We start from the raw sequence: 24,842 nt of genomic DNA on the forward strand, positions 1-24,842 counted from the left end.
GAATTCTCCAGGTTTTTGTGAAAAAAATTGCAACTTGCCCTGACTATTCCCTGATTTTTGCAAGTAAAATAAAATTCCCTGACAATATCAGGTTTTTCCTGTTCTCCCTGAGCAGTGGGAAACCTGTTTTAATCGTTCATTTGTTTCATTGTAATTTGCATATGATTTGAACGCAATTTAATCGTAATTACAAAACATAATTAAAGCATCTTTGGTAATTCTTAACTTTTTATAAGAAGTTTAATATTAGTTTTAATAAAGCTTTTATATAAAGTTTGCATGTGTAACACAACTCTAAAAATCACATTAAGTCACGAATGATAATTATTAAAAATAAGTAACTTTCATGTCAGACTCGTTTCATGTATTAACGCTTTGCGACCATAGTCTATCGACGCGCAAAAGCAAAGATGCCCAACATGCTCCGCTTTGTGGATATGATTAACGTGTGGATATGACGTATCCGCTTTGTGGATACGTTGTGTTGCCCACCGCTGCATTTAAATAATTCAAATATGTCAATTTTACCATGCCACCTTGTTCGAATTATTTTGTGATTTGCCTTCTATAGCATTGGGCCAAGGGAAACAAAATTATGCAAGTTTTATTTTTTAATTCTTAACCACCTCATAAAATGTCTTACCGAAAGTGAAGCAGTCAGCATCCCAGCAAACAGAATTGGTGCCTGAAAGCTATCATACATCTGCAAAGGGTTAAGACTTTTAACATAAAATGTGAGAATACATAGGTGAATAAGATGTTCAGTAATAGGTGAATAAGATGTTTACATGCTCACTCTGGAAAGTTTTTTTTTCTTTTTCCAATGCCCATCTGGATAATGACCTGGGTCATAAAGGCATCTTCAGGGCAGACTTGTTGGCCACTCTTTCAGGGGAGGGGCACCATATTAGGTGGGCCAACGTTGCTCCCACAGTAGGGACAGATAGTGCAGAGAAGGAAAGAACATCCATGCCTTGCCCGAGATTCGAACCCAGAATCTTTCTGATGCTAGGCCAGTTCCCTGACCCCTACACAGGCCGGTTGGCTCACTCTGGAAAGTAGGATACTTAAATTTTCTATGGCGCTTTTAGCAGGACCTTTTCTTCTTTTTTTTTATCTCATACAGCATGAACTCAAGGATTGAGAAAAACATAGAACTTGTTTTATTGTACTTAACACTGAAAACAAAATGACTCTTATATAAAAAGTCTATTGCTCTTATGGCGGAAGTGCCTACATCCGCATTCATCTTATCCAATATAAGGAAAAACTTCAAATTCTTTTTTTTTNGTAGAAATTGATTTTTAGTGAAATCATATTGTTTCTTTAAGACAAACTTCATTAACATTGCTTACAATTCACAATTGATCGCATCTTTTAATTATCATTTTCTACGCGCATGCGTTCGAGTGCCACGCATTCACTCTCGATCTGTCTCTTTCTATTCCCCCTCCCCAGGAGCGTTGAACGTTTAACGCAACAGTGCTTTCATACCCCCTGCATGGTAGCGTTAAATGTTTAACGCAACCTTGTTGGAAGCCGCATTAGAAGTTTCCCTTCAAAAACATAGAAGTTGTTTTATTGTACTTAACATTAAAAACAAAGCGACTCGTAAATATAAAGTCTATTGCTCTTATGGCGTAGTGCCTACATCTGCATTTATCTTATGCAATATAAGAAAAAACTTCAAATTCTTCGTTTTTTTTGTCCCCATCACAGATGAGGGACGGGTGTGGGCAATTCATTTTATTTCGCTCCTCATCAAAATTCAAATTTTCCTGGAAAAAACATCCATACATCACGTAGACAATTTTTAAAATATAAATCCAAATTTTGGTGCATTCTTTTTTTAATGAACTCCAAATTAATGACCTTTTCCCTTTTTTATACTAATAAAATACAAACTGTTGCAGTTAAAAATTAATATTTTTGTAAGCTAGGGGAAGACTTTTATAGCATACTTTTTATTCAAAAAATAAATTATACAATAAATTATTGAACAATCAAGCAAGAGAATAAGTAAGAAAAATGCATTTTACATAGATAACATTATTCACTTCTTTCACTTTAGTACACTATTATTTATTTATTTTTGTTTAGCTCACTGAGCTTTTCCCCACCACTGAGTGGGGAAAAAAAGATTAAAATCTTCCATAGGAATACACACATTTCAAATAACCTGACTCATTCAAAAAAATGGAGGAAAAAAAGATAAAAGAAAAGATAAAAAGAATATAACTTTGATTTCGGTTTTTATTTAATTTTGAATGAAATTCAGCATTATTACAGCTGCATAATTAAAAAGTGTATTATGAAATGAAGGAATCATAGAATACCTTATGCTCACTTTTAAGTATTATCAAATTACCTTCTTAACATAGAAAGTTTTTATTTTAGTAAATACAAGTTCCAATTCAATAAATCCAGTCTGGTTTAAATGCATTCACAATGTATTTCGTATAAATGTATCACAAAGAAAACTGAAATTAATTCAACAATGAATGTTTAGAACGTATTTAAATATAAATACATACTTATTATTATTTTAATATATTGTTTGGATGAGTACAGGGGTTTGGAAAAAATAATGGAAACACTTCTATACTAACGCATGTTTTGATCATGAAAACACAAGTTTATAATTTAATTAAAACAAGAAAATAATTGATTTGAGAAAATTAAATATTTAACATTAATTTGATACAGTGTGATCTAAACTAGACTAATGGTTTTCAAAAACTGACAACAGGAAAATCATTGATGTTGAGACAACAATTCTTAAGAAAATTAAAGTGATTGCACATTCTTTTTTCCCCCATAGCTTAAATATTTTTCTAAAGTGGAACTGAATAGATGAGGGAAATGTTACTCCGAAGTGTTATTATGATGAAATGTAATGCCCGAGGATCCCTTAGAAAAATTTGTCATATGTTTACTTTAAGTAATACTATAGAATATCCCTATGGGGTTTTATCTATAGTAAAATTTTACAACTCTTTAGCTATAAACATATAGCGAAATTTTGATATATGCAATAGCAAATTTAACCATATGTGCATAATAAAAATTTGTCTTACGCATACTTTAAGTTTCAAAATATTGTAAAAATATGAATTACATTACCACAATTCGCATTACTCTGTTGCAGCAGCGAGAGATAATTTGGTTCTAAATTCTTTTAAAATCATTTCAGTCTGAAATCAAGTTGTTATAAAAGAGACAAAGTTTACAGATTCTAAATAATGGTTGTCAAAACTAGTAAAATATTGATGAATTCAAAAAAAGTTTAAAAATCAAATAAGTCGAAAATTCGAAGGAAAAAAAAAAAACGATGACAAAGAAAGTAAATTATAAAAAAAAGGTATTTTTGCCCGAATTTCGCCTTTGTCTGGGTATCGGCGTGACGCTTGCTTAGCTGTCTACTAGACGTCTAAGAAGAAATTTTAAAAATAAATAATGTTAAAAATAATGAAATTATTTATTTATTCATTTACTTGTTTTTTTTAAAACAATTGAAAATAATTCACCATGGAACCATTAGAGTTGCAGTAAAACACACCTGCTTCTTTCCGCTACTATACCCACTCCTAATTGAAGCATGTGTATGTGTTTCAGTCAATTTAACATAAAACTATGGTACTTCCCTCTACCATAAGTCCATGGTGAGTCGTGTGTCACCATATAATATCATATAAATATCTACGGTATATCTATGGTAATATCTATGTTCAGCAACGAATAAACATAGGAATTGTTTTCTTAATTTAATTTTTTTCGTTCTACCTTGCAATCTTGCAGTACTATCTGGAGTCTCTACAGCAATAAACAGCATTGCATCCAAAAGAATTCAAAATAACTGTCAATGTTTCTATATTTCAAATCAACAATGCTTTTGCTGTTTGTTTTCCTATATATTGCTAACTATTTTTGAAGTTCTATTATCGAAATGTCGTAGAGATTTATTATTTTTCTATAAAATTCTAAATATAATGATTTTAAGTATGGAACTTTGAAAATACGGCTTCTTTAAAATTTGATTTCTCAGGAACTGTTCGATTGATTTCCCTCAATTTTTTCTATTTTGCCATGTAAAATTACATTATTTATGTAAATTAAATACAGATAAGACAAACAAAACAGATAAGACAGTACAAATTAAATACAGATATAGACAAATTAGAGTTTCAGTTTTCTAAGTTCAAACCTCCCTCATTGTCTAACCGTAACTTTACTCAGTGTTCTTGTTTCGGAAACTGAAACTGTAGTATGACCAATTCTTTGCTTTATTTGCACTTAATACACATTTTCGCTTCAGTCTACGTCTTTCAAAGTATACAGGTATACTATCCTCTTTTTAGACGGGAATAAACTCATTATACGTCCTACATAAGTATACTCAATTTAATCTTAAATTAATAGTTGCAAAGACTTTTTTTTAATACTTTTATATTAAAAGCTTTCATATTTAAAATACAAGTTGAATGAAGATTTTAAAGTACAATCGTATTATTTAATCACTACTTCCGTTATATAATGCACAAAAAGAAGCGAACACTAAAAATAATTATTCTTTTAAATGAGCAAAAACATATTATTATAAAAATTCAAAGTTTAGGTTTCAAAACTTTTTCAAAGTTTTATTTTCAAAAATACTTCTGCAGTTTCTATTGATTTATGCATCCTATAATTCTCTTACGAATTTAAGTTTCATTATTGTCTTGAGCTTTTACCTATTTTTTCGTGGCCGAGTGGTTAGCGTGTCTGACTGCGGAGCCATTGGCCGCGGGTTCGAATCCTGCTCAGGGCATGGATGATTCTTTCTCTCTGTGTTCTATGTCCTTTCCTCTCTGTGTGAATGTGACCCGCCCTATAAACGGGTTTGTGGCTATGTGACGTGGGTGACGCTGCTCCACAGCCGTGGCTTCGCCACAGGTGCCCACTGAGTAACGAGAAGAGAGTAGCAGTTCTGGCATTTCTGTGACCAATGGGACAAACCCCAAGTACCCGCCATTTAAAAAAACCTATTTTTCCGTTTTTTTTAATGGCGGGTACTTGGTTTTTCTTTAATGGCACCATTAAAAAAAAAACCTATTTTCCCGTTTTTTTTTAGTGCACGGTCATTTGTGATGGATTTAAAGTCTTAATTCCGAAAGTTCCTTCTTCTTGAAAGGTGGGTCATAAGAAATTCTTGACTAAGAAGTCGGTTTTGGCGAAAATCACAGATACTTTTTTAAATTTGAAAATTAAAGACTGGTTAATTTTCACACTAAAAGGTGTATCGGTAATTAGATAAATTTAGAGATTTTGCACTCGTGTGAAAGTTTCTCCAATCGGCTTGCTTTTAAATGTGACTTATTTGTGCTCCTTTCCTTAACTTGAACATTCCTTATTTTAGAATTTAGTTGTTGTTTTGATAATATCAGTTGGTAGAATAGTTGAATTCTTTAGCATATTACATGTGCTCCCACGTCCGCTGCCCTCGTTAGCCGGATAAACCGTTGCCCAAGCGATACCACGTGGAGGTGAGGGTCAGCACAGATGTCATTTTGTGGGAGCTTTACGAGTGTATTCCAACGAAATAGTTTACAAAAAGCTATTCCGCTGGGATTAGCATGCTGCATAAAATAATATTATTACACTCGATGGACATCGCCCTGGTTTTTTTTTTTTTTTTTTTTTTTNTTTTTTTTTTTTTTTTTTTTTTTTTTTTTTAAGATGGTAAATTTTTTTTTCAATTACAAACTCACTTTTAGTATCAGTCATTTTTTAAAATCATTTTTATTGTCAAAGTCATAGTCATTTTTAACATCAGTCATTTTTAACATCAGTCATTTTAAATGTCATCGTCATTTTTAGTATCAGTCATTTGATGTCAGCCATTTCTTTTCAAATTCACACCATAGAAATATACATCTTTGATGAAGCCATGCCAGCAATTCGATTAGAAATCTTTAACTCCTCTCCTTCAACAAAGTCGCTATCTATGGCTACATCAAATTTGTTTTCACCATCAATATTCAAGCAGTACATTTTGGAATGATCTATACGAGCACTTCCAATTCTATAGCAAAGGCTTGGCTCCAACTCATCACCAAAATCACTGCCTTTCTCACCACCAAATGTTTTGGCTTCATCCAAATTCAAATTGTTCATTTCAGAAGGAGCTATGCATGCACTTCCAATTCTATAAGCAAACTCTGGCCCCTCCTCTCCGCCAAACTCAATATGTTTGGCGCCATCAAAGTTTTTCACTTCATCCATATCAAAACAACACAATTCGGAAGGAGCTATGAGTGCACTTCCAATTCTACAACAAATCTCTGGCTCCTCCTCTCTGGCAGTACAATTCCTTCTTGCTCCTTTTTTAGGAACACCATTCGATTTCCTGTTATTAAACGAAAATTCAGCTATTATTTGAAAACAAATTAATCTTAAAATAAAGTTTATTTCTGCAGTAACAATAATAGCAATAGATATTTTAATGATTTAAGATATCCATATTCCTTTTTAATATTTAGGACACGATTTTAATGAAAAACAAATCATATTTGCAATTAGTTATAACACAGTAATGATATATACATACATATTTATATTTAAAAATAATATATCAACGTTTAAAGGAATAACACATTAAAATAAATTTCTTCCAAAATAAGTAAGTTTAAACTAGTACCAATAACTTTTTTGGAGCTGTGATGATAATTAATGGCGATGGGAGATGCTTAACTTTGCTCTAAATTTTTATTTCGAAGAAATAATTTAGTTCTTTTATGAAAAATTTTAGTTCTCTTATGAAAAATTAAAACTGGACTGGCATATTGTATGAGCAGCATTAAAAAGATTTAAGCTTGAAGTAATAGATATAATTTTTAGCTTTATTTCTTAGTTGATAAAATTGAATAAACAAAATATATGTTACTTACATTTTTTTACGAATGTACCTGAAAAATCTCGAGAAAAATCTCGCCATAATCAATTAGTATATTGAATCGCAAAAGAGCAGTTGAATAAAAATCGCCCAACTCACTCAATAGCTTTTTACAAAGTGAATTCTTTTCATTNTGAATTCACATGTCTGAAGTGGCATCTGGTCTAGTTCTTAATTTGATTATAATACATGTATAAATTGGGTTTTATGTCAGACAGTTGAATTCACATGTCTGAAGTGGCATCTGGTCTAGTTTTTAATTTGATTATAATACATGTATAAATTAGGTTTTATGTCAGACAGTTGAATTCACATGTCTGAAGTGGCATCTGGTCTAGTTCTTAATTTGATCATAATACATGTATAAATTGGGTTTTATGTCAGACAGTTGAGTTCACAGATCTGAAGTGGCATCTGGTCTAGTTCTTAATTTGATCATAATACATGTATAAATTGGGTTTTATGTCAGACAGTTGAATTCACTGGTCTGAAGTGGCATTTGGTCTAGTTTGCCACCACTCTTTTCAAATAAAATCGTTTTAATAAATCGAAACAAGATGAGGAGGAATGTGATTTTATATAATGTTTTTGAACTAAATAGTAGTAAATAGTATTTGTAACAAAATGTTTTAAGTTTCTCAAAAAAATTATTAATTTTTTTCTAGAAATAGGCTTATATGATAGATTTTTAAAAAAAAAATATCTATGATCTTCCAGTTTTCATGAGTCGTGGTAGTCAAGGATCTATTCACTGAGAAGTAGAAAAAAAAACATAAAACAATTTTGTCACCATTTTTAGTTTTAAGCAGTTTTTTTAAAATAAAAACACTGCTTATGTCAGCGCCGCCTTCCCAGGAACTTCTAGTGGAAATTTCTATCTCACTTTCATAACTCAATGCCCTGCAGTGGACCTCTTAAACGTCTATGTTCCATTTTTAGAACATGTTGCTTCTTCAAAATGTTAAAGACTGGGAACTCATATCTTTCATTCTTACACTTTCAATTGGAAGAACTAAATATTCTTATCAACCAAAATTTATTAATTAAATAAAATTGTATATCATATGATATATATTTTGTTCTGAAATCAAACAGTAGCTGCATTTTTTTGAACAAAATTGGTAGCTAACTGAAGAAAATTTCCATTTAATTTACTTGTATACCTGATACTACGTTTTTTATAAAGGCACTTTTTCCATTAGTACAAAATAAGAGTCCGGCAGGAAAAGTGTTAAGGAGTGTTTCGACTTCAGATTAATACTGTCATTAATTTTTGTATTATTTTATGTCTTAAGTTAAAAAAAAATCTTGCTTTAAGTAATTCAGTTAACCAAAACTTGTAGGAAATGATGTTTTATTTCTTTTCTCGGCAAAACATTTTTATGTTTGAATTTAAATTTTGTTCTGTTGCTTAGGTTAAATTTTGAATTAATTTTAAAGTAATTAAATAATTTATATTATTACATTTACTAATAAATACTTAGATAAAATTCTGTGTAAACTTTGTTTGGGGGATAAAATGCTAAGGCTCAAGTAATCAAAACAAAATTGTATAGTGAGAGTAATTATGAAAAAAAAAGTCAACAGTGCATAACAAGTTTCAAAATTTGCACGACTCAGACATAACACATGATTTTTAAAACGAATAATTGTCTTGTTTTTGATTTTAGAAATTGTTTTTCCTATCCTCAGAGCTTCTTCAAAAGTTATGTTTATCTTCCTGTTTCGAATTCGGATTTTTTAATGTACTCTATTTTTACCAATTTTCTTCTTTGAAATTAAAACTGAGGTAGCTTTTGCACTACGCAAACGCATAGTTCATTAATAATTTTCTTCTCTCTATTAAGTATCGCTTCTTCGTTATTTTCTCACTTATTTTAACCAACAATTCTAGTAATTATTGTATTGGTGTTCTTTCTAAAAGATATTATAAATTATGTTTATTTTTTTTTTTAAATTTCAGAGTGCTCTGAAACAATCAACATGATTGGAAAAATAGTTTTTTTGTGCTTTATGTGCGGTAAGTTATTAACCTTATCAAAAACCTTAAAACACTGTTTAATTTGAAAAATAAGTTTTAATAGTTAAATTTGAAGTATTTAACTTTTTAAAAAATTTGAATAAGAAAACTACCAATCATCTTAGATTAAAATCCGCTTAATAGGTATTATTAAGCGGATTTATTTTGGTTAGCTTAATAATTAATAATATAATTTTATAATTAGCTTAAATAATTATTTAAATATTATTAGCTTAATTATAATAGCTTAATAATATAATTTTGGCTTAATAGGTTTTATTTTGGTTAGTGGTTTTAAATCCCACCTAAAACGCATTATTTTTTCTGTTAGAAATGATAAATTCCAGCTTGAAAGGTCACCAGTGAGCTTTTTGTTTTTTGATATAGCTCTATATGTGTATTTAAGAAGATGATCATAACTCAATATGTATATTTAAGAAGATTATCATAACTCGATATGTGCATTTAAGATGATAATAACTCAATAGGTGCATTTAAGAAGATGATCATAACTCAATATGTGTATTTAAGAAGATGATCATAAATTAATATGTGTATTTAAGAAGATGATCATGACTCAATATGCGTATTTAAGAAGATGATCATAACTCAAAATGTGTATTTAAGAAAACGGACACAACTCGAAATGTGTATTTATGAAAATGAACACAACAGAATTAACAAAATCAGATGATATCGTCAAGCTAAAAGTTAAAATTTTTGATAATTTATAATTTGATAAATACTTCAAAATAGTCAAAAATATGTTTTGCAGCTTTGATGGCTCAGGGGATTGAGAACTCGCCTCCCTATGAACCCGGGTTCGAATTCCATTGTTTGCTGGTCGATACGAATTCTGCAAACTAATGAAAATGTATAAAAAATATGTTTAATGAAAATTCTGCATCGTAGGGTTAACAGCTATCAATGTAATAATACTGGGAAAATATGGCTTTCGGAAATTATTAATAAATCTACTTAATTAATATATTGATTATTGCACATCATATGTTGAAATTGGATCTGCAGTGTTGCTACTGCAGCAAAACATTTCAACAAGTCATAATTTTTCAAAATTATTTTTTAGTATTTTCATGTCCTCAGTGTTTTTTGAAATTCATATAAAAAGTATTAAAAAAAACTAGTTTTTTAAAGATTAATCGGCACATTATATAACATTAAACAACAATCCTCAACACAAGATTAAAACTTTCATTTATTGTTGAATTAAGAAATTAAAATATTAATGTTTAAAAAAATACCATTTTCAAATGTATATATGCTTAACTTTAAAACAAAATGTATCAGATATATCTTTGAAATAAAATATAACCGAGAGGTAAAGTATATTATTGAGATATCTTAATAAAATATATTAGAATAATATTAGAGGAAATGAATTATGATTTTTTATCAGAAAAATTTTGTGTTTGGAATATAGCAACTGAGCAAACATTTAGATAAAGAGGGTGTTTCGTAATAATTATCTTTAATATATACTTTTAAAAACCTTGTTGAGAATTGTGTCAATACAGTCAACACATTATGCTTTCAAAATAATATTTAAACGAGGAGGAAAGAAAAACACTGTCGTGTTAATTAAAAAATCGTGCTCTCGTTCAACAATTTTTGTTCAAACATACTTACTTTGCAATGATGCAATTTCTTTTGTCGAACCTTGAAATGAACCAATTACTTTGCCAAAATATAGTACTCTTGCATTAATTTAACTTACTTTGCCTAAATATAGTAATTTTTGAACTAGTTTAACTTCCTTTGCCACCATGTAGTAAGCCGTCACTGAAGTAACTTTATTTGCCAAAATATAGTAATTTGGAATTAGGTTAATTTCATTTGCCTAAGGTGATCGTAAGGACGTGGTTCCCAGTAGAACACACAAGTAAAGCATCAGTGGCTGCGGTCAGTAAACGGGTGGGTGACCACTTTGATCAGCCTGCGTAGGGACCGAGGGGGTGCGGCATCGGTTCTCGTTAAGCAGTTCCACCGTAAAGTGCTCGACTTCACGCGTAGGTCGTCGGGCTACTAAAGTAGGGGAGCCATCCCCTCTGCAGAGGATCAAAATTGGGATGGCATGTCTTCGGATCTTCTTCAGGGATGTTTCCCAGACCGTCGCCAATAGCCCATTGTGCAGCTCTAGTGTGACGTTAATTAAATGTCCATTAACGTCGCACTTCACCTCATTTGTCTAAGTATAGTAGTCTTGAACTGGTTCAACTTCCTTTGCCTGAATGTAGTAATCTTGTATAGGTTCAATTTACTTTGCTAATCTACAGTGAGCCAGCGCCGATCTAACTTCCTTTGCTAAATTATAGTAATCATGTATTTTCAATCATTTTCGCTATCAAGCAATCAATTTGCCTCGATTCAAATTCGTTTCCCTAAACGATCAATACAGTATTATAATGCAAGAAATTATAGGAAGCCCTGAAAATAACTGATGATTTAAACGATATAGAAATCTACACTTTACTGCTTAGGAAACCAGTTGTATACTCACTGAATTTTAAAATTAGTTACCAAGTTCATCAACAGATGACGCTCAAGACTGACAACCGATGATTTCTGTTTGATGTGAGACAGTTCCAACAGCATGCGTGTTTTTTGACCCATTTGTTCCTAGTGTTCTTTTAACAGTGTTTTTCGAAGCTCTTTCACCAAGCAAAATAACTCACTTTGTTTCGATTCAAATCCTTTTCTCTTACAGTAAAGTTTATTTCACACATTTTAGTTTTATATATGGGCTATTCAAACTTAAAGGCTTTTCATTTATTTGCAGGAGTGGCGCTAGCAGGCAGAAGTGCCAACCAATATATTGATAATGTTCTTCGAACTCAATTGCCTCAAGCACTTCGATCTGTTGGATTGGATCCAGCACCTTTACCAGGATTCAACACTTACTTTGGACCACAAGGTATCTACCAAAATCAAGGAGAGGCTGTATTCTCAAACGGAAACGCAACAAACTTGGGCAGATTGGAGAGGAAAGGTGATTGCTCAGGGCCAAAATTGTTCCGTGGAGAAATTTCCATCAACTGCACTCTCCGTTTGACACAAATTACTACAGCCTACAAAGTTATTATAAGGAATGGAAGCTACATCTACACACCAAGAAATATGGGCCACGTTGCTGAAACTCTCATGACTTTGGAAGTAACAGGAAGACCCCAAAACTATTTAGGATCAGTTCAAAAATTTAGAGTTGATCGTCTCGGTCAAATCACTCCTACTTTTTCCAGTCTGCCAGCTCCTCTTAACAAGTATTTGAAGGTCATTCAAGATGCTTACAGAACCAATGTATCAAGTTATTTATTTAACGTTCTACAGAATAATTACGTGTATGCTTTGGGAAGAGCCTTGTCAGGCACACCAATGCCAAGGCAGTAAATGAAATAAAATTGCTTCTTAACTTTTTTGCATATGAAAGTTTGTTCTGATTATATTTAAGTTTATGACGGAAATTATTGTCTCCAGCGAAAAATTAAAAGAGGGTTCAAACCTGTCTCAGAGAAAATTTTTAATTGTGGTGGAAAGGCTGGAGCAAAAATCGAAGTTTCAAAATATTATGAGACCACCACCACCACTACGTAGTATTCTTCAAAAGTGGCAAACGAGTATTCAAAATTTGATGACGGTAGCATTACTAATATCAAAGAGATATCTTTAAATTCTTTAATCAAGCTCTTTTTTGAAATTTCGTGTTTGAGCTACCATTATAAAAATATCTGAGATCTGAGATAACTCTTTGAAAAGTGTCAATAGAGTAAAAAAATAACTAGATAACAAAATTTTTTTCCCTAAGAAAATTTATTTAAGAACGAAAATTTAGCTTTCCAAGCCTTTTTTTTTACCAATTACGTGGACAAGAAGTAGTATAAAAGTGGGGGGGATAAGTAACTGATTTTTTAAATAGAAATTAAGTTTATTTGAAAACAATATTCGTGTTACTTCAAATGTTTCTGCTCTAATTTCGTCCATCTTTACTATTTTATTACCGTCGTTGAACAGTCGACCCAATTTAGGGTTTACGACTACCGATGTTCAACTCCGTAGCTTTTTAATTTTAAACTAAATCCAGAAGGCAAGGGAACTCGTGGATCAAGCATTGGGAGAAATTTTGCCTTCGTCGAGGGACTTTTTTGATGGAACTAGCCCGCATTTCCGTTAGATGAAGAGGAAAATCAAGAAATCCTCCTGACAGAAAGGGAACTCAAACGCGTGATCCGTCTACCACAGATATTTTACGTCAGCACTGTGGTCGGTGTGAGCTGGGTGCGGAATTCGCATCGCTGGAATTTGAATCCGGTTTACCTCGCTGGCAGATGACCGCTCTATCCCCAAAGCCACCAAGGCTCTAAATTTGTCAATTTTGTAAACAACCACTTTCTGATTTCAAGATTGTAGAAAATATGATTTTGGTAGAAAAAATATCAAGCAATAATCGTGTGGTGAAATTTTATAAAAATTTGTCGGCAAATTTGTTTAGAAATTAGAACCTAAATGTTATAGTTTTTTAAAATATTTAATCGGCATTCATACGAATGAAACAAGATTCGCCCTTGTCAAGATTAGCTGCTGTGACAGGGGTGGAGAGAATTTGGGTGTTATAAATTTATGTTCAAAGTAATATGCGGCAATAGATGATTTCACGATTTTGTGACGAAGGACATGTCTATCGTGTTAATTAAACTACATTTGAAACGTCTCTGATAAATGGCTAAAGGGTGAGCAGTCTCGGGCACCCAAATATTCATACTCAGTTCGGTATTGTGTCTTAATATTTAGCGGAATGTCAGTCAAATGTCTACTCATATTCTCCTTCGAACTAGTATTTCAATATCTCTAGGAAAAAAATTAATTGAAAGGCGTAAACGTTTGATATGCTCCAAGGCTGAAAGTAGGACGTAAAAGAGGATTTGGTAGTAAAACCATTTGACTCATAGCTAGTCTTTGCGAGAAGTAACTCTGTTCTTTTTTTTAAAAACTATTTATTAACATCTACTTATTGTAGTCAACGAAGCAGTTTAAAGTGTAGAATGTAGTTGTAAAAAAATCTTGATAGTTATAGATATTTTATTTTTCTCGAAGAAAAAAAAGGCTAGAATAAAAAGTTTTTCGTACCCGCTTTTGCTCCTCTCCGTCTTGACATACACAGGCTTTCAATTCATGAAAAGGTTCATTGAATCATAAGGATTGCATAATTCCCTTAGGGTACTTCATTAGAAATTGGAGTTTGTCAAACCTCCTGGAACCATTATGTGGTCTCTAATATTGAAATATTGACAGGCTCAAAAAAAGTGTTTTTTTTTAATTATCTATGATGTTGAATCTGATATTGAAAGCATACTTCCTTTTTTTGAACTCCTAAAATCATTTTTTTTCTCCTCATAGTTATCCTAGTTTTTGTGTTGATCATCAAGTAGTTTACTTCGCAGAAACTATGCTAATGTTACAGTTATTGTTTATGGTTTTATGGTAGTGGGATGGGAGCAAATTCAATTAATCTGTGGACCTGGGGCACCAAAGGGAGAAGTCTGACTAAGCTCCGAATGCCAGATCATTGCTGGACATCATTTACATGCCCACTATATTGACGTGTTCAATGAAATTGACTTCAAGGATAGTCGTATTTCCATACGGATCTTATGGTTCGGCTTTCTGATTGGCAGTTTATATGCGTTCAATGGATCCCTGCTATGTTGGTTTGGTGCGTAAGAAAATTGCCGATAGTGTGGTCAAGACTGCTTCTGTTGACATCCTGCATGGAAATGCGAACTTAACTTTCACTGAATCCTCCTCACTCAAATGGATGGAACTAAATGCACTTAGGGGAGTTCCACCTGCTCATTCTTGGTACTTCTAATAAGATCTCGATGGATGATGTCACCAACTCAGTTTTTCGATGAAAAGACTGGCGGCTCTCGTACGCTTTTTGAGTAGCCACATCAAATAAGTTACTTTCCAGCAGGGGGGAGGGGAACTCTTTCCGAAATGTCATTGGTGCAAGGCTAATCAGGCCTCCCCCAATCATATTCTCAATTGCTTAGGTTTTACTGTTCCCCAGATTTTAAGGGATTCATATTTGTTTTTTAGACTTTTTAGAGATTTTCGGTTTTATGGAGATGGTGTAGCTTAGTTGCACCATCTAGGACTGGAAACAACAACACAGTTGCTGTTGTGCTAATACTTTTTGTGTGTGTGTTAATATTTCTAACAGTGGTGACAGTATTTTTCATATTTATTTCATATTTTCATATTTATCATTATATTTTTCATCATATTCACATAAAGTAACCGAAAATCGGTAAGTCTTTTCTGCACATTATTTTTTTATAGAAAGATTTTGTTATTTTTTTATTTATATTTACCAATTTTATAAAGTAAACAAAATTTTTCTCTTTTTGTTAATAATAATGCTTGTTATATGAACAGTGCGAAAAAAAATGGACCACCCTGAATAACTTTTGATCCAATGAACGGATCTTCACGTTCTGGGACTCAGTCTTATTGGTTCGAGGGAGTTATCTCAAATATGCTAATTAAGTGCAAATGATATTTTAAGTTACGAAGTCAGACACAAAAGTATACTTCCTGTGAATATACATAGCGTTTTTTTTGTGGGATTCGTATTTCTGACCCCCAAAATTACCCCCAAAATAGTTCCTGAGAAGTTAAATTTCAAAAAAGTCAAACATTTAAAATTCGATTTCTAGCAAACTATTCGATCGAGTTTGCTCAAATTTTGTATTTCGCCATACAATATTATATTCTTTGAAGTGATGCAAAAAATTGTATAGCTTACATTTCAAAATTTTTTTGACCACCATTAATAAAGTAATAATAAACATTTACTAAATTTTTTTTTACATGGAATTACCTTTGGACAAACGAATTGTATAATTGTGTGCAAATTTTTTTTAATTAGCTTAAAATGTTTTCGAGATACAGCGAAATACGTAAAAAGTAAAATTAACAATAAGGGGTCTAGACTTTGGATCGCTCTCCTGACCAAACAAATGGGGACATATTTCCCAAATTGCCACTACCCCCTATATCTTATGGATCAGAAATCCGAATTCGAGGGATAAAAGGTATGCTTATTAAAAAAAAATAACGTCTGCATTTATCAATTAGCATATCATTGAGGTCCTCCACTCGAACCATTAAGATTGAATCCTAGAATGTCAAAATCCGATTATTAGATCAAATGTTATTCAGGTTGGTCCAGTTATTTTTAGCTCTGTCCATTAAGTGCTTAAAAGATACTGAGACAGTTTCAAAGTCAATAAAAATGAGTAAGGCAAACAAAAGTAAACTGTTGGCTTAATTGCTACTTTTAAAAAATTAGTCCCCCTTAAACAGAAATAAAATTTTGAATTTTCCAGGATTTCAATTTGTCATAAATTTAAAAAAAAAGAAAGGAAAGGAATTAAAAATTTTAAATCATCCGAACTAATTCAAATGAACGATATTTTGAATATTTTTGGTGAAGTTCAGATTGAAAACTTTGGCGAAAATTATTGTAATATGTTTATTCTTAAGAATTCTTTAATTACGGACGATATTTCGGAAGAAATTTTTACTGACTTTGATACTGAAAAGAAAAATAGCGCATTTAGTCCAATTTCACTGACAGATAATAATAGAAACAATTTTCCAATAGTGTTTATCCCAACTGCATAAGTTAGGATCGCTGGTTTTTATTATTTAAGAAAATGTTCGAATTTACAAATATTTACTTTTAGAAATCTTTCTAAAAACAATTTCATTGACATAATTCTCGGTTAGAGAAAAAATTATCTAGCTTTAGTTTGCGTCCATCTGCATTTATATTTCTCAACAAATTCAATATGTGGTCGTATACAAGTTCACGAGCATCTTTAGCAATCAGGAAGTCAATGTGATTAAAATCCTTCCAGGGGATGCAATAACTGTAAATTAATGATGACTTTAACTTCTTTTCCAAAATACTGATGTCCTCTGGATCCAGTAGAGCATCGTTCATTCCCCAAAAAATAGCAGTAGGTGTTTTTATTTTCGATACATCATATTCTGGAGGAGTATCCTAGTAATAAATAAGTAATTATGGATTTGTTGTGCTTCTATCAAAGAACTCCTCCCGTCACAGAGTCTAGAGAGTCAAAGAGTTGTCTGCTACTATGGAAACAGGGTACTTTGGTAATTTATTTATGTCGCACTTGGAGCTGCACAATGGGCTATGGGCGGCGGTCTGGGAAACATCTCTAAGGATCCAAAGACCTGTCACTGCAATTTTGATCCTCTGGAAGGGGGATGGCTCCTCTTCTTTGGTAGCCCGACGACTTGCTCTCGAAGTCGAGCACTTTACGATAGAACAGTTTAACGAAGACCGATACCACGCACGCTCCGTCCCAATGCAGGCTGATCAAAGTGGTCACCCACTCACTTACTATCGTTACTATGGTTTTACCATAGTAACGACAGTGCTCTAGACGGGGAGTTCCTTAGATAGACAGTGTATACATATGAAAAGATATTTACAGGTTTTTTCAGAAATGACCCCTACTTGAAATGGTTTTATCATAGTAACGACAGTGCTCTAGACGGGGATTTCTTTAGATAGACAGTGTATACATATGAAAAGATATTTACAGGTTTTTTCAGAAATGACCCCCACTTGAAATGGTTTTAAAATAGTAACGACAGTGGTCTAGACGGGGAGTTCTTTAGATAGACAGTGTATACATATGAAATGATATTTACAGGTTTTTTCAGAAATGACCCCTACTTGAAATGGTTTTAAAATAGTAACGACAGTGGTCTAGACGGGGAGTTCTTTAGATAGACAGTGTATACATATGAAATGATATTTACAGGTTTTTTCAGAAATGTCATTAGATTTGAACAGATGGTAATAGAAATGTACGGTTGGCTGTGTTTTTCTCCAGAAGCTACTCTTTAAATATTTACCCGATCATCCTGTGGGTTCGTGTATATATCGCAATTAGTTATTATCCCGAGAAAGCTTGGATGGTGTAGAAATTATCAGTATAATCCATTTTTGGTCACTTTAAATCGGCAATGGAAAATATTCCGTCTTGATTGGTGCTCTGACAAGTTTTGTTTGAGAGTTCCTATGCTGAATGCTTGGACTGGACACGCGTTTTGAAAATTTAAGCCAAATATTTAGTAAATTATTGAGAATTTCAGATTTATGCCAAAAATCGCGTTAGTAACTGCAACCCTATTTAAAGCAATTCTTATTTACTTTATAAGTGTAACAACCCATGCGTATGCAGGTTTGAGTACTCATTATATAGGCGGCTAGTACAAGATATAGATCTCAAAAATGTATGCAGGCTAACAGCGGGATTCGAGCCAGCTGTCACCAAGCTGCAAAACGGTTGTTGGGTAGTCGGAATTCTAAATAATGCGTTTGAAGTAGAGATATGTATGCATTTCAGCGTCATTTATCAAAAAAATAGTGGTTTAGGGCGAATAATTTTGAAATGAGTGGTCGTAGACTTGGAAGACACTTATGTTTTATTTTAGTTTCTTACTTTACTAACAGAAAAAATGAAATAAGATGATACGTTGCTTTTTTTTTCAAGGAAAACTTTTAAAAATAATTACAAATTTTGTCAACAGATTGCACTGTTGACAGGAAGATAGTTAAATAATGTTTATTGCTGCTTGTTAAAGCAATCCAACAGAAATATTTTCACACCTCTTGGTTAGTTTTTCTCTCAGAATGTATCGCGTCTTTGCAGTGCTTTTTTAAAATTGCTTTATAATATTTTGTTAGCTGTGCATGTGACATATAAGAATTAATAAGCTGATTTCAAAAGCAGAGGGCAGCAAACCGTACATATCCTCACTAATTGATTTTTTTTAAATAAGGGCTACTTTTGAGGCGCCCTGTAGAATCTAATAATTGCACAAAAAATTATCATACACAACTATAAAATTCAGATATGAGCAAGATATGTTATTTTTTCGTTAGTTAATATCACATGATCCGGAAGCGGCTATACTGGACAAACGCACAGGCAATATTGTGTAATCAATGTAGCTACGCAAAATAACGTTATAGCCTAAGTCTGACACAAATATAAAACTGTAAAAATATGTTAAACATCTAATCGGTCTCTTTTTATTTTTTTACCAAATCAATCTCCCTTTTTCACTTCTTATGTATTCTTTAATTATTTTTGCTAAGAATTTAAAGCCAAAATTAGTTTTCTTAATGACAGTTTTTTAAATTTATATTTAAGGATAAAAAATTTTATAAATCATCAATATTTACACAGTTAGTGTAAATATTATAGTGAAAATATTTTTAAAGTTGCAATTATTTTATACCAATCTAACACAATCATAATATTTCGTCGTGTTTATATAATCATAATATAATATACTTATTTTGCCGCATTGTAAATTCAATATTTCAATAATTGTTATAGTAAATAAATATTGTAAAGATTGTTGAAATGAATTAATTTATACCTATATTAAATAAATTTTCATGGTCAGTATACAATTGTGTATTGTGTTTAAAATAAATAAATAAGTGAACCGAACATCCTGAATTACTTTTGATCTTATGATCGTATTTTCACGTACCATAACTCTTTAAATGCTTCGAGAGCCAAAAAATGACTCCTAAAATATGGTAGGGTAGCCATATGCAAAACATAATCTCAGTAGTTTAGGCAGGATAGCGGTCAAGAGTTCGGGCCCCTTAGCGTGAATTTCACGATTTGCACACTTCACCATACTTCTGATATTAATAAAGTGAATCAAAAGAATTTTTGGCTTGCAGTTATAAGACTTGGTTATCAAAAGTAATTCAATTAAAAGAATTTTTTTTAATTATAGATTATTTTTTATTATTTAATACACTAACGTTTTGAATAGAAAGGTACACAAATGTTGTCTGCGTTATTTACATACGTCTATGGTTCAAATTTCGACGCCTTACCTACGCTTAGATCAAAATTTGAAGGAAATCAGAAGAATGGTTCTTGAGGAGAACAAAAATTTAAAAGTACGGCTTTTGAAAGAAGACGAAATAAACAAAAAGTAAAACTAACGTTAAGAAACATTTCAGCTACTCTGACCATATTATTCAGATTCGTCTACCCTCATATTTTTAGAGTCAGCAATTCGCGTCAGTCGAAAAATTGCATTTTTATTCAGAGAACGAGCGTTTTAGTGTTTGATTTCGTAACTTAAAAACATCATCTGCCCCAAAAAATTAGCATATTTAAGCACCAAACGCCATTGAGATTAAATTTTGGAGCGTGAAAATGCGATCATCAGATCAAAAGTTATTCAGGTTATTTGTTTCAAAGAAGAAAAAAAACTGATAGTGGACAATATTCGCGGTCGTCACAAGACACGTGGTAAATGCAATAAATGGCGATTAAAAATTGTCTGTCAATCACCACCATTTTCGTCGAAAATGTGGGCACTAAAACTAGACTCAGTGGCGTGGCAGCCCATAGAGGGCCAAAGCCTTCTGTTCCCATCTCAATTTTCTTGACCTTGGGGGCTCTGAGGTGCAGGAGTAGATGTTCCGGATGGGTGGTCAACCGAACTCGAAATCCTCAGAGTTTAGTTCCCAAGCATGCTTGGTACTTATTTTATTGGCCCATTGAAGGGATGAAAGGATTAGTCAACCTTGCCCGGTCTGAGGATTGAATTCAGGACCTGCTTCACGGGAGCATCTCTCAGCCACAGAGCGTCAATGCTGCCACTATGTTGATATAATTTTTTTCCGTCTGAATTGAATAATATTAATATTTCAATCAATATGGAATTAATTTTATGAAAATTGCTTTATTTCACACTAATTGCGGACTCTTAATCTTATCATCGTAGACTCTTAAATGCAACTAGATATGAGTACCATACGTGTGAGAAATATGTGAAAGAAATTATTAACTTACTTGTTTATAATGCTTCCTATTTTCTCTTTTGTGGTCATATTTTCGGAATTTTTGTGATACTGCCATCTGGAATGTAAACGTGTTTTAAATTTACTTTTGAACTCATTTCTGTATCTGAACACAGACTGGCCCACCGGTATGCACGATTGCTACTCAATAAACCGTGCATCCTTCAATCCTAAGCTGCCTCCTTATCTGAAGTAGAGTGTCTCCTCGCTTTTGCTGGTTTAGAAAGGTAGGGAGATGCATCGTGTACCCACCCGCGTTTTATTAAAGCATTGCTGCTCGGTATTACTTACACTGATATCTTTATATATTGCCCGATATTCCCTAAAATTTTTTTAACTAAGGTGAAATCGCCTTACAATGATATTTTTTAAGTGTAAGATCCACAGTCAGATACTTCCTGCATTGAAATTTTTTTTTTCAATCTGAGCCGTTCAAAATTATCGAAATTCATAACTTTTTCCTCTAATCTAAATTGTGTGGAAAATAAATTCCAACTACAGAAAAACAAAAATTAATACCAAGTGGGGCAAACATGAAGCATTGAAATGCTTCTAACTGCATTTTGTTATTCGAAAGTTAATACTTAATTTTAAATGGTGAAATAGTAAAAATTATTTCTGACTGCTGTATCTCTTTCATTAAAAATGCTGACACGCATTCCCTACCTTTCTCCAACTGAAAGGAAATGGAACGGTTCATTCCTACAGAATGGCTGAAAATTATTACATAAAGATAAAAAAGAGCAAAACCTGGCATCAAAATTAGCGGTCCCCACCCGTCACAGGGTAGTTAAATACTAATTAATGGTGATTAAAAAAATTGTCTGCCAATTTTGTCGCCATAAATGCACCTCATACGCATTTTAATATCCTTATTTTTCAATCAATATAGAATTAATAAGAATATTTTATAATATTCTGAAAATTAATATTACCTTAAACGCATTATAATATTTTATTACCATAACCATATTGTATTGTTATATTACCATAACCATATAACCATAGTTTGAGAAAAACTTCAAAAGATGCGTCTTACATTGTCAACAGTTTTTTTCATCAATGAAAATTTTCAGTTTTTGAAAAAGTGGTCACCGTCATTGGCCACTGGCCAATCGCAAAATTTCACAATTTTGCCCAATACTCCTCTCGAAAATTAGTTACAAAAATAAAACATGTTTTACAATCAGGCTTTTTTTTATCCTTTCAGTCTTACTTTCAGCACTTCCTTATAGGGAGGCAGTTTGGAATTAAGAAGACTTGCAAGGACTTAGAATTCACTTTGGAGTGAACTTGGTATATTATAAGCTCACCTTAATGTTTTTCACCCTTTAAAAAAATGAAGCAAACTAGTCAGCCGATTCCGAGAAAAACGCATTTGAAAATGGATGCATACTTAATATACTAATTAGGGCCGTGGTAGTCCAGTGATTAGAGAACAGGACAATGGGTATGGATAGGTCAGGTCTCCATCCTCGACTCTCCTATAAACCCACTGAGTACATGCGATATACATGCTTGTAAAATGTATGGAATCGAATGTCCGAAGCTCGGTTGCTCAGCAGTACCCCGTGAGTAAAGCGATCTGGAGAAAATTTCCTTCCCCATCAGATCTATCTCTTAAATTCCGGAGGTGGTCTGAGAAAGCGTGGGGTTCTGCTCTAAGTAGTACTTTCACTCTTGCGCTGCACTCTTGTTAAACAGAATGTGCATCTTCCGGACTTAATTCATAAAAGGCTAATTGTGACGAGCTTGACTTAGCTAAATGTCATTAAGAGCAACAACAACAATATGACGGGTGAATCCACGTTTTAAAATAACGCAGTGGTCTATGGGCAGGGAATCTTGTTCATCTCAGGAGAAACTTTTCGTGGCGAATTATGCTTATAAGTAATCAAAATAGCCTGATTGGTAGGACGTCGAACTCGTGTTCTTGAGAACTGGAGTTTGAATCATGCCGGTCAAAGGATTAAATGGTGACTGGTGCAGGGTAAATCTATCGGGGTCACAAAGTCTTCCAAGTTCCCGCAACAAATCAGTACCTCTGAGGGTACTGAATCGAAAAGAAATATTTCTCTGGTTCAGTCAAAATTATGATCCGTGGATAAATACATGGTTGTATGAATGGGTACGCCAGTAAAAACGGGCTATGACTTGTATGTGTAACTGAAATGGTATTCTTGACCATAGATGGCTCCACTGAAAAAAAATAAGAAGCGCAACCTCCACCTTAGATTCGCTTGGTTTCCCAAGCAGGCTTGCTGGCATTGGCAAGTAGCAATAGGAACAGCAACACAATATCAAAAATTTAGAGTGAAGCTCATTTTTGATTTAAAAAAAAAAGAATTTAAGCCAATGAACTCGTTTTGATACATTTTTAAATGGAAGCTCGCAAGCGTAACTCATTACATTATCTAAAAGAAAGAAGAATCATTTGCAGTTTTTGGTGCAGTAACACGCATTGTTAATCCTTTGTTAATTTAATTTGCTTTCCACACGATGCTCTCAAAGTGCTCAAATTGAAAATTTTGAAAATTTTAATAAGGAAACATAGCAAGTGGCAATAGAAATAAACAGAAACAACAACAACAATATACTAGGTAAATCCTCATTTTGAAAACGACGCAGCGGTCTAGTGGTAGGCAACCTGTTCATCACGGGAGAAACTTTCCACTGCAAATTCTCTTTGATCTCCATAAGTCATTTAACATTTAAAGTATTGAAAAAAACAGAATTCGCGATGAAAAATTTCTCCCGAGTTATATAGCGTCCTTTTAACAACCAGATATTTGGGGTTCGAATCGTGCTGTGAACGTACTTCTTACTCTCTTTTTTGTACTTTTTTTTTTGTTTACAAACAGTATTAATTTGAATTTTATTTTATTTTATTAACTTTATTTTTTAATCGTTAAATACTATTTGATATTTAATTTACAATGTTTTGTTGTTGCTCTTTTCCTTAAAAAAGTTTTTTTGTTTACAAATTGTATTAATTTAAATCGAAATTATCATATTTTATTTATTATATCTTCTTAGTTACTAAATTTTACTTGACATTTAAATTACAGTAATTGGGAAACATTTCAATAAAAGGATATTGATTAAATTTAGAATAAGTATGGACAGACGCTATAATAATTAAAATAATTTATTAGAGTAATAATATATTATTATATTAGGCCAGTAGGTACTTAATTTCCGTTGCAGTATATCTGCACAATGGGTTATTGGCGACTGTCTAAGAAACATCATGATACGAGGACATGCCAATGCAATTTTGATCCTCTGCAGAGAGGATGGCTCCTCTGATTTGGTAGTTCGACGACCTGGAAGCGAAGACGAGCACCGATACCGCGCACCCTCGGTCCCTACGCAGGTTGACAAAATTGGTCAGCCACCCGCTTATATCATTTTCAGGTGTTTTTTAGAGCTTTCTTGGAAATTTATGGCCACAGTTTGAATTATAGACGCCTTAAAATTGAAAATTGTTCACGTTTTATTTAAAGAGATCCTTAAAAGTAGAGGTAGCTTTTAGTTTTCAACTATTGAAATACTTACTTGGAAATAGTGAAGGAAATTTTTCGTAGACGCGCCATTTGGATAATGTGCCATGTACACTGGCAATCTTGTCTGAAAATAAAATCAATGCAATTTCATTAAAATTAAAAAGGTAGAGAGGGGGGAAACTTTAAAAAAAAAAAAGAGTTTGAGAATTTAATCACATATAAGAAATACATTATATTGCACAAAGGATTAGAGAGATAGTGAAAAAAAATTAACAACGCTGACTTTATTTGAGCTCCAGAGCTCATTGCCTGAAAATTTAGCTGTAAATCGTTATGTCCCTAATGTATAAATAATGTAGTTGGTGTTACTGTTAACGTAAGGCAAACTCTATGCAAAATCATTCTATTACAGGGGATAGAGGGCTAGTC

At 32.6% G+C, this 24,842-nt stretch overlaps 2 protein-coding genes across 3 annotated transcripts in view; one reads left to right on the forward strand and one right to left on the reverse strand.

Annotated features, from left to right (window-relative positions):
- LOC107449418 (uncharacterized) overlaps positions 1–12,383 on the forward strand; it is a 314,197-nt gene extending 301,814 nt beyond the window's left edge. For both annotated transcript variants that reach the window (XM_071186746.1, XM_071186745.1), the window contains exons 2-3: positions 8,894–8,951; positions 11,749–12,383. In XM_071186746.1, coding sequence (XP_071042847.1) covers positions 8,915–8,951; positions 11,749–12,356 — 645 coding nt within the window. In that variant the 5' untranslated portion in view covers positions 8,894–8,914 and the 3' untranslated portion in view covers positions 12,357–12,383. The remainder of the gene's footprint in view (positions 1–8,893; positions 8,952–11,748) is intronic.
- Positions 12,384–16,621: 4,238 nt separating this feature from the next.
- LOC107440575 (gastric triacylglycerol lipase-like) overlaps positions 16,622–24,842 on the reverse strand; it is a 34,315-nt gene continuing 26,094 nt past the window's right edge. The window contains exons 7-9 of the mRNA XM_043053968.2: positions 24,466–24,537; positions 20,900–20,965; positions 16,622–17,034 (exon numbers count right to left, since the gene is read on the reverse strand). Of these exons, the coding sequence (XP_042909902.1) occupies positions 16,735–17,034; positions 20,900–20,965; positions 24,466–24,537 (438 nt within the window). The 3' untranslated portion in view covers positions 16,622–16,734. The remainder of the gene's footprint in view (positions 17,035–20,899; positions 20,966–24,465; positions 24,538–24,842) is intronic.

Source organism: Parasteatoda tepidariorum, chromosome 10, assembly GCF_043381705.1.
Source record: "Parasteatoda tepidariorum isolate YZ-2023 chromosome 10, CAS_Ptep_4.0, whole genome shotgun sequence".
Classification (NCBI taxonomy): Eukaryota; Metazoa; Arthropoda; class Arachnida; order Araneae; family Theridiidae; genus Parasteatoda; species Parasteatoda tepidariorum.